At 39.3% G+C, this 15,284-nt stretch overlaps 1 protein-coding gene across 1 annotated transcript in view; it reads left to right on the forward strand.

Annotated features, from left to right (window-relative positions):
- The first annotated feature begins 257 nt into the window (after positions 1-257).
- Positions 258-15,284, forward strand: part of LOC307124447 (uncharacterized protein) — a 270,885-nt gene continuing 255,858 nt past the window's right edge. Inside the window, exon 1 of the mRNA XM_079813650.1 lies at positions 258-478. Within this exon, the coding sequence (XP_079669776.1) occupies positions 376-478 (103 nt within the window). The 5' untranslated portion in view covers positions 258-375. The remainder of the gene's footprint in view (positions 479-15,284) is intronic.

Consider the following 15,284-nt stretch of genomic DNA (forward strand, 5'->3'; position numbering starts at 1 on the left):
ACATGCAATGTGTTTAATATTATTATTATAGGTTATAGAATATGTTATGTTTAAGTACATCTGAAAAATCATTGAAAGTATAAAAGAAAATGATAGGCCTAAATAATTATACAATTCCCACCTAGAGTCCCCCCAGTAGCTAAATCTTTTCAGCCCTGGACACGCATAATGATTAGACTATTTTCTCTCGGATTGATCCGTTGCAGTGTGATGTGACTGTGATATCATATGACTTCCCTATAATAACCCTCCGCCTCGACTCGCCACTGCGGCAATTTAAAAGTGAAAGTAAAAAAGTGAAAAGAAGTGTTTAGTCTGCCGCATTCCTCAAACAGCAGCGTCCGTTAGCAGTGATATATCTCTGCGACAGTTATAATGAGCAGGTGGTTGAGTGTCCACATTTGGTTTGATTTCGCACATTTGAAGATGCATCTACCGATCTGTGTTTTGATGTCAGTATTACTGGTGATCGCTGACGGTAAGTGTGATCTAATGGATAATCAGGGGCGTCGAAAGCAGCTGTCATATCTTCAGCTCATAGAGAAGGAGAGTTAAAGGAAAGCAGTAAAGGCGTTATTCACCTCATCCACACAAACTTTTCCGTAGGCTATATCAGGCCAGTGTGTTTACATTGTGAGGCGCAAGATCGAACAAAAACATGTGCGTGTAAAAGTTAGATTTACGATTGTATGGTTTAAAAAAAAATGAAACGGTTATGAATAGACATTACTACCCAGTCAGCAAATTTCCTTTGGCACAGATTTGGCCCAGATAAACAGCTGAGCTGTGGCCCAGATAAGATTGTGTTTGCCGGCCCATATATGGCCCTTATCTTCTTTGCCAGAACTGAACCAAAGGAGTGCCATAACTCCGCCAAGCATGAGCCAAATAATAAAATTTAATGTGGCCCATGTGTGAACCTTGCATGCAATTTTAGTATGGTTGAGTTCTGTTAAAATCTATGTGGCCCACATGCAGCTGGCAGTATGTAAAAGTCTTATTAACTCAAAGGTAAATTAAACACTCCACAACAACGAATGTGCTCAAAACAATTTACTTTTGACAAGTGTTTAAATAATTACAGATAGAAGGTTTTATTTAATCATTACAGTAGCATTCAGTTCAAAACATTTCATACAAATAACTATAATTACAGCAACACAGTTGAATTGAATAATTACAGTAGCATTCAGTTGTACTTAATAATTTAAGTAGAATTCAGTTGAAAACATTTTTTAAGAATAAATATTAATATATATAAATAACATTCAAAGAGTCTTAGTCTTAAATTTTTTACACCAAAATTCATGTTTTTTTAAGCGTGTATCAATGTTATGTTCAACTAGTCAACTAATGTTCAACTAATGAGAGAAATAAAAATAAATCACAGTAACTTGGTAAAGAGAACTTTAAAGAGAAATTGAGAAAGTTAAAGAAAACTTGAAGGTAAAGGGTCGGCAATGTGTTGTTGGGCCTCGCATTTCTTCAATCGCTCCCTCCTCTCCCCCTCTCGGTCTCCAACCAGGTGCAACCATTTAATGATGTTAAATTCAATATCTTTATTTGAGGCTTTTCCAGTTAGGGGATTCTGCCTGACTGCACCTGCAATAAAAGATTCATTTAAATAATGTTAGCAGCAATACAACCTGGAAGCTAGAGCTGTAGATAATGAAAAATATATTCATGTAAATTATTTCCTTTAATATTTTTAATTGCAATTATTAACAGATTAAACACCTCTGATTGACCACTGTATGAAAGTTTTTCCCAGTATCATTTCAAAAAGGAATTGCAAATTGTATTTTTCAATATGTGGGCCATAATAATACCATAATTCCATATGACAAACTATTTAGTTTTTTTTTTTAAATTACATTTTAGAATACTTTTCCACCAACCGGTTAAAATTTACAACACTGCATGTATTCTGCTTTACAAAAGACATGCACACTCTAATGTAAAAACACACCAACACAGATAGCATAAATGTCACGTTTTAATCCAAAGACAGTAAAAGTTAGCCAAAAAAACTCACAAATAGAGTACACTATTTGTACTCACTTCTTGTGAGTACAAATAGCGATGCAGATTAAGACTAGCCGATTTCATAGATAGATATTGACTTGGGACTATATTAGGGGGAAGCACAGGCGAAGCACTGCTACTTGGGCGCAGAGATATCACGCAGCAACACATGAAATCCCACAACTTCCGTCAACATACCGGTGTGAATATTAGCTGACTATTTTTCCTACAGTAGACATAGTGAATGGCGATGAACATGGCTGATTTTGTGAGAGACAAAGAGGGTGACTTCTCAGACAGTCAAGATCCAGAACCATACCTCTATGAACTTTCAGAAGAGGAGAGTGCTTTGAAAATAGAACGACAGGAGGTTTTATTTTTAAAAACGGTGGCACGTTCCTTTAAGTGAGCCAGGGATGTGATCATCTAATGCCAAAAAAAGAGGAAATAATGAATGGCTAACCCTATCCCCTGTAATTATTATTATTTTAATTAATTTAATAAAGAAATCTTACTATTGCAATAATATACACTGTAAATGAAAAATGAGTATTTATAAATGCATTCATAATAATAATGTTACAATAATATTTGGATTGATTCTGATAAACAATTATTATAATAAAAAAATGTTTTTAAGTTTACAGAACAGTAAAATTACAGTACTAACATTTATGGTTGTCTTGCTTTCAAAAGTTAAACCACTGAGCTTTTATTTTGGCAGAAAACGTCTCGGTTACATATGGTAACCCTCGTTCCCTGAAGGAGGGAACGGAGACGTACGTCGGTAATACCGACAAATTGGGATCACTTCAGAGAGCCCCTATCAGCTTCGAGAACTTAAGAACAGGCCAATGAACAATTGGCGTGCAAGATTTGCATCTCGCGCTCCGCCCCGCGCCGCGGGTATAAACAGGAAGCGAGAGCATCGCACTGACGTTTTTCACTGAGGAGCCGAACCAGACCGGCCAGGCAGTGATGGAAGGAACTGTGGCGACGGGACGTACGTCTCCGTTCCCTCCTTCAGGGAACGAGGGTTACCATACGTAACCGAGACGTTCCCTTTCAGTCGGTCACTACGACGTACGTCGGTAATACCGACGAATTGGGATCCCTATGGAAAACGGACAGGATATGTTTGATGGCCTCCGTCTGCTTCTGGGCGGCCGAGAATTGCTGGGCGAAATTCTCGACCGCATCGCCGAACAACCCGGCCGACGATATGGGGGAGTCCAGGAACCAGTTCTTGTCAGTCTCCCTCATGTCGGCCAGGTTGAGCCAGAGATGCCGTTCCTGGACCACTAAGGTGGACATCGCCTGACCCACGGAACGGGCGGTAACTTTCGTCGCCCGGAGGCCGAGGTCCGTCGCCGCCAGGAGCTCCCGGAGGAGCTCTGGGTCAGACCTACCCTCGTGCATGTCCATGAGTGCCTGGGCCTGGTGCACCTGGAGCAACGCCATGGCATGCAAGGCAGACACGGCCTGTCCGCAGGACCTGTAGGCCTTCGCAGTCAGACTGGACGAAAGCCTACAAGCTTTGGACGGGAGACGAGGATCGCCACGCCACTCGGAGGCGGTCGCCGGACGCAGCTACATCGCGACGGCGTGTTCGACTGGCGGGATCCTCTCGTAACCCTTGGCCCGTCCACCGTCAAGGGTAGTGAGGAGGGAGGAGCCTCCAGGTCTGTTTCTGGCACTGAAGGGTGTCGTCCACGACCTGGAAAGCTCCTCATGCACCTCCGGGAAGAATGGCACTGGGGCGGGACGCTGAGAACCAGCGCGACCCCCCCCCCAGAAACAAATCATCTAACCTAGAAGGTTTGGGACGTGGTGGAGGGTTCCACACAAGCCCGACCTTTTCGGCGGCCCGGGAAAGCATAGCCGTCAACTCAGGGTCCGACTCAGCCGTTGCCACTCTCCCAGAGGGAGGCAGTACAGCTGAATCCTCATCCTCCGAGGACTGGAACTCCCCCTCCGATGCTGCGATCGACATCTGCTCGTCCGCGGGCACTCCGAAAGAGATGACTGGGCGCCCGTGGGCGGGACCAGCGATCTCTTCCGGTGGCGCCACCGGCAGCGGTGCTTGAGAGGGTTCAGGGACCTGCGTAGGGACACTAGGCGGGTTTGTCCTGAACGTAATCCTCAGATCACCCCGGTCATCCGTCGAAGTAGGTCTATCCTGGTTAGGGATAGCTCTAGATCGAGGTATGGGGAGGGGGACTCCGCCTTCCCGGAGGTAGGTGAGTCTTGACCTAAGCACCGCAATAGTCATGTTCCCGCAGTGAGAACACGAGCTATTCACAAACGCTGCCTCAGCATGCTGTAAGCCCAGGCACGTGATGCAGTGAGTGTGGCCGTCAGCGGGCGAGAGGGAACGACCGCATCCAGAAACGCACGGGTGGAATGACATCTTGAAAAAGACGCAGTGTCACACCCGTGTTGCTCTTTTTGTGAGGAAACGCTCTTTTAAGAGAGTGCTGAAGCACCCAGGGAAACCGCGGCAACACACAGGGGATAGTGCAGCCTGTGTTTGCACTCAAAGAATGGAACGCCCACCGATACCAACAGATTGCTGTGATAACAGCAGTTTGTTCCTTCTTGCAGCTTGAGTTCGCGGTCCCGCTGGAAAGCGCCGTCACACCAGCACACGATCCTCTTCTCTCTGTTCTTTCCGTCTCTCTTTGCTGAATAATCAGGAAAGCAGTCCGTACTCTTCAAACGCCGGTTCGGCTTCGAAGTGAATGACGTCAGTGCGATGCTCTCGCTTCCTGTTTATACCCGCGGCGCGGGGTGGAGCGCGAGATGCAAATCTCACACGCCAATTGTTCATTGGCCTGTTCTTAAGTTCTCGAAGCTGATAGGGGCTCTCTGAAGTGATCCCAATTCGTCGGTATTACCGACGTACGTCGTAGTGACCGACTGAAAGGGAACCGCAGACATTTCTTTTTGTTGACAACAGATTTAATTATTAATAATTCTTATTACGGATGGTTGGTGCACGTTGCATTCCCAAATGCAAATTATAAGCGGCTCAAACAGAGTGTATGCAGAGAAGCATTAAATGTGATGCAACGCAACTAGAAAAATCTTTAGTCGAGGACAGTCCTACATGGATATAATAAAATGATGCTTGGAAAAGAAACTTTCAGCAGTCTTAAGGCTGATTTATACTTCTGCATCGCACCTACGCCGGAGCCTCTACGCAGTAGGCAACGCGTTGGTTTTCATTTATATATCTGCGTCGTTGTTCACGTTGACGCGCAATTACACATGCAGAGGGAGCATGTGAAACCAGAGGGAGCGGTTCTAGCAGACCAAACACAGCGCTTGCGTTCGCGCAGAGTTGACGCGTTGTTACATTTTTGGAGAGGTGTAAGTCAGGGTACGCCGAAGGGTACGCGCGCTCCAAAAAGCCTACGACGTAGCTACGGCGTAAGTTCGCGCAGAAGTATAAATTGGGCTTTAGGGCCCTATCTTGCACCCAGCGCAATTGACTAAGTACACTGACGCATGTATATTCCTATTGTCCACCCGACGCAGAGACTTCTCCCTCCACAGACGCACGTCGGTAAATTAGGGAATGAACTTGCGCTCACGGGGCGGTTCAGCGAGAAGAGGAGTATGTTCCTGCACTAATGTTCCCTGGTGATATTCTGCAGTTTCACAAAACAATTCCTCCACAGACCCGGAAAAATATTGTTTAAAGTCAGTGGCGCATAATTCAGACTATTTTAATGGCGCGCACTTGGCGAGTACATAACGCGCATTCACTCAGCAGTTCCCATTTTTGCAAACCATTCATAATTCATAATTCACTCATCATCTATAGGGTTCAGGTCAGGGACTGGGGTGGCCATTGCAGATGCTTGGTTTTGTGCTCAGTGACCCATTTTTGTTTTGATTTTGATGTTTGTTTTTGGATCACTGTCCTGTTGGAAGACCCAAACATGGCCCTTTGTAAGATTTCTATAAGAGGTTGTCAGGTTTAGATTTTTTATCTGTTGGTAGTTGATCGAATCCATGATGCCATGTATCTGAACAAGATGTCCAGGGGCCTCATTTATAAACGTTGCGTATGCACAAAAGAAGGCGTACGCTGCTCTCTACGCAATAATTGGTATTTATAAAAAGCAAACTTGACGGGAAAATGTGCGGTCCTTCACGCAAGCTCTGACCCAGGCGTACGCACAAAAACGGGTGAAATGAGAAATGGCAACACCGTCGGCAGATGGAAGAAACACGTGAAAGTGTGTGAAACTGTAGACCGTTGTGTAAAAGAAATGGCAATACTGCCTCTCATAAATAACATGAAGACTTCACAAAGCAAGTCTTAATTCACAGCCTACACGAACACCGTTTGATCGATCTGCAGTGTACAACAAACAAAATCAAACGAAGATTAGCTACAACAGAAATGCAAATTAACACATATTTGCAAAAAGAAAAGTGAAATATGTTCTGCAATAATATTGGCATTTATGCAATCAAGGGCGCCAGTTTAATGCAGGTGCTGAGGGGGTACTAGATCAGGGGAGCTATATACATACATTTATTTGATCAATTATTTTAATTATCCTAATTATGCTTCAATTTTATTAAATTGAACAAGCACAACATTCAGCATTCAATCAAATATTCTTAAATATTTATTATTATTAATAATGTTATTTCAGCATAATCAGGGTATCTGCAGGTTTCACCAAGTCAAATTTAAGACTTTTTAAGACCTTTTCAAGACCATTATGAATTAAATTTAAGACCTATATCACGCAATTAAAACAAAATGTACAAAAGGAAATGCAGAATCACAAAATTACTTGCAAAATTAATTTATTCAAATTGAAAAAAGTATTAGTAATCTTGCACTTCCTCATAGCTCAATCCCACCAGGATTAATATACAAACACACTACCGGTCAAAAGTCTGAGAACGGTAAGATTTTTTAATGTTTTTACATTCTGCTCACCAATGCTGCATTTATGTTATTAAAAATACAAAAAGCTGTAATATTGTGACAGTTCTGTTGTGACTATTTTCTATGTGAATATATAGTAAAGTGTCATTTATTCCTGTGATCAAAGCTGAATTTATCATCATTACTCCAGTCTTCAGTGTCACATGATCCTTCACTAAATCACTAATCATTCTCATATGAGGATCTGATGATCAACAAACATTTATGATTATTATCAGTGTTGAACACAGTTGTGTAAAACATTTTTTTTGGATTCTTTGATGGATAAAAAAAAAGTAAAAAAAAAAAAGATTTCTGAAGGATTATGTGACTCTAAAGTCTGGAGCAATGATGCTGAAAATTCAGCTTTGAATCACAGAAATAAATTATATTTTAAGATATATATTGAAATATAAAATAGTTATTTTAAATTGTAAAAATAAAAATTAAATAAAAAAAAGCCTCTGTGAGCAGGAGAGACTTATTTAAAAAACATTTTTTTTAAAAATCGAACCGTTCTCAAACTTTTGACCGGTAGTGTGTGTGTGTATGTATATACATTTTTTTGTGAGATCAAAATTACTGATTTTGTGGTGGTCATTTTCAGAAATGTGCATGTTTCTTTTTTTTTTCATAATTAGGATGCCACATTTACCATATCATTATGTTAGATGCACAATAGTCACACATGGCAATAAAACAAACAAAATGCATGAATCTTGTTTGACAATAGGACAAATAAATACAACTTAAATATACAGATACAAACAGTGCTTTAAGTTTAGGTAGGCTACTGTTTGTTTTTCCCCGTTGTTGTTGTTTGATTAATACTAACGACACAGGCAGGGGTGGGTATAGGCTAGGCTATATTGGATTGCTACAGTAATGAGCCCATAGATATGGATTTCTATGAATTTGCCTCGATTCGGTACACTCGCGCGAGCGCTGACAGGCAGCAAATGCATGCAGAATCCGCGGCCAGCCTGACATCAGTCCGTGTGTCAGTAGCGAATGAGTTCGGGGTTTCCATCGCTTTTTAAACTCTTTAGTGCTATCGGGCATATCAAACTTTTATTTGGTCATTATACGAGATGGCAGGTGAGAAAGATTCGCCTTTGCTTTCACGATCGCGTAAACTGGAAGAACTGGAGAACTGGAGCTGAAGAATAAAATCCGTTTGATGCGTCTGTGGTACAATCTGAAAGAAACCCGCGCTAATAACATGAAAGCTGATTGGCTGCTATATAAGATGCATGTTGGTCTCTCACTAGCGAAAAAACGAACTAACAACACACACACACACACTCTCTCTAAAACATTGCGGGATAGGATGACCACCATCAAACAAACCAAATGTGGGACGATTACTACAGGGTACCCGCGGGATCTTAAAAAGTCTTAAATGTCTTTAAATTTCAAAATCAAAATTTTAGGCCTTAAAAAGCCTTAAATTCGCTGAAGTATTGAGTTCTAGGTCTTAAATAATTTTAAACGGGTCTTAATTTTCCTACGTCCATGTAACGCTACCTCTTGCTCATTGAAATGCTCCCGCAGCGTTTTAGAGTGTGTGTGTGTGTGTGTTGTAGTTCGTTCTTTCGCTAGTCCAACTATAGTTCGCTGTTTTACAACTACAAATGAGACCAGCATGCATCTTATATTGCAGCCAATCAGCTTTCATGTTATTGGCGCGAGGCTCTTTAGATTGTACCACAGACACATCAAACTGATTTTATTCTTCAGCTTCAGTTCTCCAGTTCTTCCAGTTCACGCGATCGTGAAAGCGAAGGCGAATCTTTCTTACCTGCCATCTCGCATAATGACCAAATAAAATTGATATTCCCGATAGCACTAAAAAAGCGATGTAAACCCCGAACTGATTCGCTACTGACACACGGACAGATGTCAGACTGGCACCGGATTCTGTGCTAGCGTTTGCCGCCTGTCAGCGCTCGCGCGAGTGTACGTTACCGAATCTAGGCGCATTACTGAAGGTCTTAAAGTGAAAGCAACCCACTGTCTTTGTAGTTAATATTAATTAAACAACAACAACGGGGAAAAACAAACAGTAGCCTACTAAACTAAAGCACTGTTTGTATCTGTATATTTAAGTTGTACTTAAATGTCCTATTGTCAAACAAGATTCATGCATTTTGTTTGTTTTATTGCCATGTGTGACTATTGTGCATCTGACATAATGATATGGTAAATGTGGCATCCTAATTATGGGAAGAAAAAAAAACTTGCACATTTCTGAAAATGACCATCACCACAAAATCAGTAATTTTGATCTAAAAAAAATTATTAATAAAATATATATAGTACACATACATGCATGCATGCATGCATACATGCAGACACACACACTCTCACACTCAAACTCTCACTCTACCGGTCAAAAGTTTGAGAATGGTATTTAAAGAAGTCTCTTCTGCTCACCAAGGCTGCATTTATTAACTTTTTTTATATTTGAATATGCAATTTATTTCTGTGATTCAAAGCTGAATTTTCAGCATCATTACTCCAGACTTTAGAGTCACATAATCCTTCAAAAAAAACTTTTTTTTACTTTCTATTTCAGATAAATGCTGTTCTTTAGAACTTTCTATTCATCAAAGAATCCTAAAAAAAAAATTTTTTACACAACTGTTTTCAACACTGGTACTAATCATAAATGTTTGTTGATCATCAAATCCTCATATGAGAATGATTTGTGAAGGGTCATGTGACACTGAAGACTGGAGTAATGATGATAAATTCAGCTTTGATCACATGAATAAATGACACTTTACTATATATTCACATAGAGAACAGTTACAACAGAACTGTCACAATATTACAGATTTTTTGTATTTTTAATAACATAAATGCAGCATTGGTGAGCAGAAGAGACTTCTGTAAAAACATTAAAAAGTCTTACCGTTGTCAAACTTTTAACCGGTAGTGTGTTTGTATATTAATCCTGGTGGGATTGAGCTATGAGGAAGTGCAAGTTTACTAATACTTTGTTCAATTTTAATAAATTAATTTGCTTTGCAAGTCATTTTGTGATTCTGCATTTCCTTTTGTACGTTTTTTTAATTGCGTTATATAGGTCTTAAATTTAATTCACAATGGTCTTAAAAAGGTCTTAAAAAGTCTTAAATTTGACTTGGTGAAACCTGCAGATACCCTGTACTAAGTTTGTGTGGGACAATGTGGGACATGTTACCAACACTAAAACATAACCTAAAACTGTTGTATAATCTTAAATTCAACATCACTGAGCCCAAAGGCAGCAGGCATCATGCAGATAACTACTTTTGAAACAGTTCTGACCAAGTGCAACTAAAATCCAACTAAATAAATAATGAAACAAATAAAACGACATTAAATTAGTTAATCTTATATATATATATATATATATATATATATATATATATATATATATATATATATATATATATATATATATATATATATATATATATATATATATATATATATATATATATATATATAATTTTGGAGGGGGGTTGTAGTTTTTATTTATATATATATATATATATATATATATATATATATATATATATATATATATATATACAGTGCCCTCCACAATTATTGGCACCCCTGTTTAAGATGTGGTCGTGGACTTCTAAAAATTCTCCTTTTTTTTAAACAACATAGAACCCAAATGCAAAAAAAGACAAAAATCCAACCTTTCATTTTATTACATTACTTTGGTGGTAAAAAAAAATCACACATTTAGAAAAAAACTAAAACTTGAAATCATGTGTCCCACAATTATTGGCACCCCTGATGTTAATTCTTTGTACAACCCCCTTTTGCCAACAAGACAGCACTTAATCTCCTCCTATAACATTTCACAAGATTGGAGAACACAGAGAGAGGGATCTTTGACCATTCTTCTTTGCACAATCTTTCTAGATCATCCAGTGTCCTGGGTCCTCTCTTATGCACTCTCCTCTTTAGCTCGCCCCACAGGTTTTCAATTGGGTTGAGGTCTGGGGACTGAGATGGCCATGGGAGGACTTTGAGTTTGTGACTGCTGAACCATTTTTGTGTAGATTTTGCCACATGTTTTGGATCATTATCCTGCTGAAAGACCCAATGACAACCCATCTTCAGCTTTCTGGCAGAGGCCATCAGGTTTTTATTTAAAATGTCCTGGTAGTGCAAAGCGTTCATAATGCCATGCACCCTAACAAGGTTCCCAGGGCCTTTGGAAGAGAAACAGGCCCACAGCATCACAGATCCTCCACCATACTTCACGGTGGGCATGAGGTGCTTTTCGGCATACTCATCTTTTGTTTTAGGCCAGACCCACTTAGAGTGTTTGTTGCCAAAAAGCTCAATCTTAGTCTCATCTGACCAAAGCACACGATCCCAGTTGAAGTCCCAGTACCGCTTAGCAAACTCCAGACGTTTACGTTTGTGAGTGTTAGTGAGAAAAGGCTTTTTTCTTGCATGCCTCCCAAACAGCTTGTTGGCATGTAGAGAGTGTCTGATGGTTGTTTTGGAGACTTTGTGACCCCAAGATGCCACTCTTTGATGCAATTCTGTGACAGTGAGCTTAGGACATTTTTTTACTTCTCTTACCATCCTCCTCATTGTGCGTTGTGGCAATATAAACTTGGGACCTCTTCCAGCCTTGTTTGTCACTGTTCCAGTTGTTTTAAACTTCTTAATGATTCCTCTGACTGTAGATCTAGAGACTGTAGACTGTAGTTAAGGCGAGTGGCTATTTTCTTGTAGCCATTGCCTGACTTATGAAGGTCGACACACATCTGCCTTACTTGAATGGTGTGTTCTCTTGTCTTTGCCATGTTGACAAATGAGTAAGAGAATTAGGCCTCTGTGTCACGTAATTTTTATACCCCAGGGAAACAGGAAGTCATGAATTACTAATTAAAAGTTCCTAGATACCCTGACCAACTTTAGCAACTACAGAAAAATATATTTAAAAAAAAATCAATTAAATTTTTCAGAGGAATTGTTAGGGGTGCCAATAATTGTGGGACACATGATTTCAATTGTTTTTTTTTTTTCTAAATGTGTGATTTTTTTTACCACCAAAGTAATGTAGTTAATGTAACTTGTACTTTTTCTCTTTTTTTGCATTTGGGTTCTATGTTGTTTAAAAAATAAGGAGAATTTTTTGAAGTCCACGACCACATCTTAAACAGGGGTGCCAATAATTGTGGAGGGCACTGTATATATATATATATATATATATATATATATATATATATATTCATTCATTCATTCATTCATTTATATACAGAGCTATCCATTCGTTTTCTGACAGGGAACACATGGAACGAATCACCGCTCCACATTTTGATTGACAGCCGTCACAACCTACTAGTGACCGTGTTTACTCCTTTCTTTTCAACCATTGGATATGGTTTAAAAGACGGCTTTTGTATTTGTGTAAGGCGGGATGTTATTTCTGACGAAGCGCTGTTAAATATAGGTGAAAAACGATGCCGCAAAAATAATAAATAAAATGCTTTCTTAAAAAGGCAAAAGAACGCATGCATGTTTTCTCAATATGATCATTAAAAATCAACAGACTGGTGAAAATGCGGGACATTTTCTCAATATGCGACATGCGGGACAAGGGGTGAAAATGCTGTGCGGTACAACGCAAAGTGGGACAGGTGGTCACCCTATTGCGGGAGCATTTCAATGAGCAATAGAGGTAGCGTTACATGGACGTAGGAAAATTAAGACCCGTTTAAAATTATTTAAGACCTAGAACTCAATACTTCAGCGAATTTAAGACTTTTAAGGCCTTGAAATTTTGATTTTGAATTTAAAGACATTTAAGACTTTTTAAGATCCCGCGGGTACCCTGATAATGGATTGCGCATAAGAAATGCCCATAATCAGAGAGTAGCCTAAACAAAACGAAATTCACTTTTAAGAAAGGCTTTCTACAAAACAAACTTAATGAAGTGATCAAAATCATGTCTGACCAACTTCATGTCTCCCGATATATTGCTATATCTTACTCTATATATCTTTATATATCTTACTCAAGTTGTTAACTTTTCATAATCAACATGGGGAAAAAAATTACATTTAACAATTTACTACTCTTTTCCACCTCGCCAACGATAATTTCTACTTCACATTGAGTGAAGTTACGTTTCTTGGTTTTCCTCTCTGTGTTTGCCATGATTTCGCAATCGATGAATATTAACTTGTGGGTGTTTCATGGACTATTTATGGGCAACTATGGGCGTGACATGAAGCCGCAAAATCTGCGCTACATTTAGAATTGATTGTGATTTATTAAGGGAAAACTGCGTAGGATGTGCGTGCGCACGGTTTTATAAATCTGAATATTTCTGTGCGCACGTCCTATGTTTAATCCGTACACCACTTCTGACGCAAATAAAAAATACAGCAGAGTATTTCATTTTACTCATGGGGTGCTTTTTTATCCCTGTGTGCGCCAAACCCATCTTAAGTGGTTACTACCAAAAAAGCATTTTTTTTTGTTTCATCTGACCATAGAACATTTGAAAAGTAACTGACACTACTGGAACTTCAAACGGGACGGTTTCTATGGTCAGATGAAACAAATGTAGCTTTTATGGTGGTAACCACTTAAGATGGGTTTGGTGCACACAGGGATAAAATAACACCCCATGTGTAAAATGAAATACTATCTTGTTCAGATACATGGCATCATGGATTCGATCAACTACCAACAGATAAAAAATCTAAACCTGACAACCTCTTATAGAAATCGTATAATGGGCCATGTTTGGGTCTTCCAACAGGACAGTGATCCAAAAACAAACATCAAAATCAAAACAAAAATGGGTCACTGAGCACAAAACCAAGCATATGAGTAGTGTATATAAGCTACCTTGTGTCACTTTGATTGATTGCGACCTTTGACCTACCACGCCCCCTTTGACCTGGACCACCCACATCGTTCCCCTCCCCCGCGTTTGACCTTGACCACCCACGTTGCAGTCACCTTTGACCTTGTGTATCCTCCGGGGAGTGATATGACCTTTGAGGTCTCATAGCGATGTCAGGGTATGACCTCTAGGCCACCAATGTGAAGAATGATTGTTTTGAACTTTGCCACGACTATTTGAAGGGTGATTTCGGGGGGACATCTGCCGGACACGTGAGGGGTTGGTGCATTCCATAGACGGGGGATTTTTTCTCAGAGGAACCGAGAATTGTCATTATGGTACATCACAATATGTACACACAAACACACACACACACACACACACACACACACGCACACACACACACACACACACACACACACACACACACACACACACACACACACACACACACACACACACACACACACACACACACACATACACCACACTGTCTCACATACTCACTCACTGCCTCACACATACACATTGTGAAATGTGCAATTGGTTTTTATAAAATAATGTATTTCTATTTAAATGTGATGAATATAAACAAAATATATAATATTACAATATATAATAACAATTATCATACTAAAATGTACTGAAACTGGCCAGATAAAATATTACAGTTTATTATAGCTTACGTTATATAGTTATAACTTTCATTTTCAGGGAGCAGGGAAAAGTAGGGGTTTTACAATCATGTATATACATGGGATGTTTTACAAAAGAAAAATACCCTTTAAAGCAATATAAAATCACTCTCTCTGGTCTCTCTCTGTCTCTCCAAGAATGTCACTTGCACTCGGTGGGGGTGTGAAATTTGACACAGTCACAGCAGTGACAGGGCAGGAATCAGGGGGGACACAATCTATGTAATACCTTAACTTATTTTCCCCAGAGAAAATGCTTTAGAGACAAAATAAAATCTTTAAAAGTTTTTAATACATTTATTAAGTCTCTATCTTCCTATAAGAGTGGTGTATCCAACATCTGACGTCCTATGATTTTTAAATCCAGCATAAAGGATTATTTTACTAAACAGAGAATGTTCCATTACTTTATAATGTTTTAGAGCTTATTTCTACAAATATCATTTTTAAATTGTATGATTTAAAAAAAAAGCAATAGTTGTTTTCTGGTAGTGTTTGGCATCGACTCAAACAATGTAGGTGGATATATATATATTACACACTATAATGTAAATACATTGATTGACTAATTTACAAAAGGAAATGCACGGACCCACTTTATATTAGGTGGCCTTAACTACTATGTACTAACATTTTAATTAATAATTTGATACAATGCACTTATTGTGTACATACATGTTTTTACATTGTACTTACATTTAAAAAAATACCTGCTTGTAATTACATCTG

The sequence above is a fragment of the Gobio gobio genome, assembly GCF_949357685.1.
Source record: "Gobio gobio genome assembly, chromosome: 1".
Taxonomy (NCBI): domain Eukaryota; kingdom Metazoa; phylum Chordata; class Actinopteri; order Cypriniformes; family Gobionidae; genus Gobio; species Gobio gobio.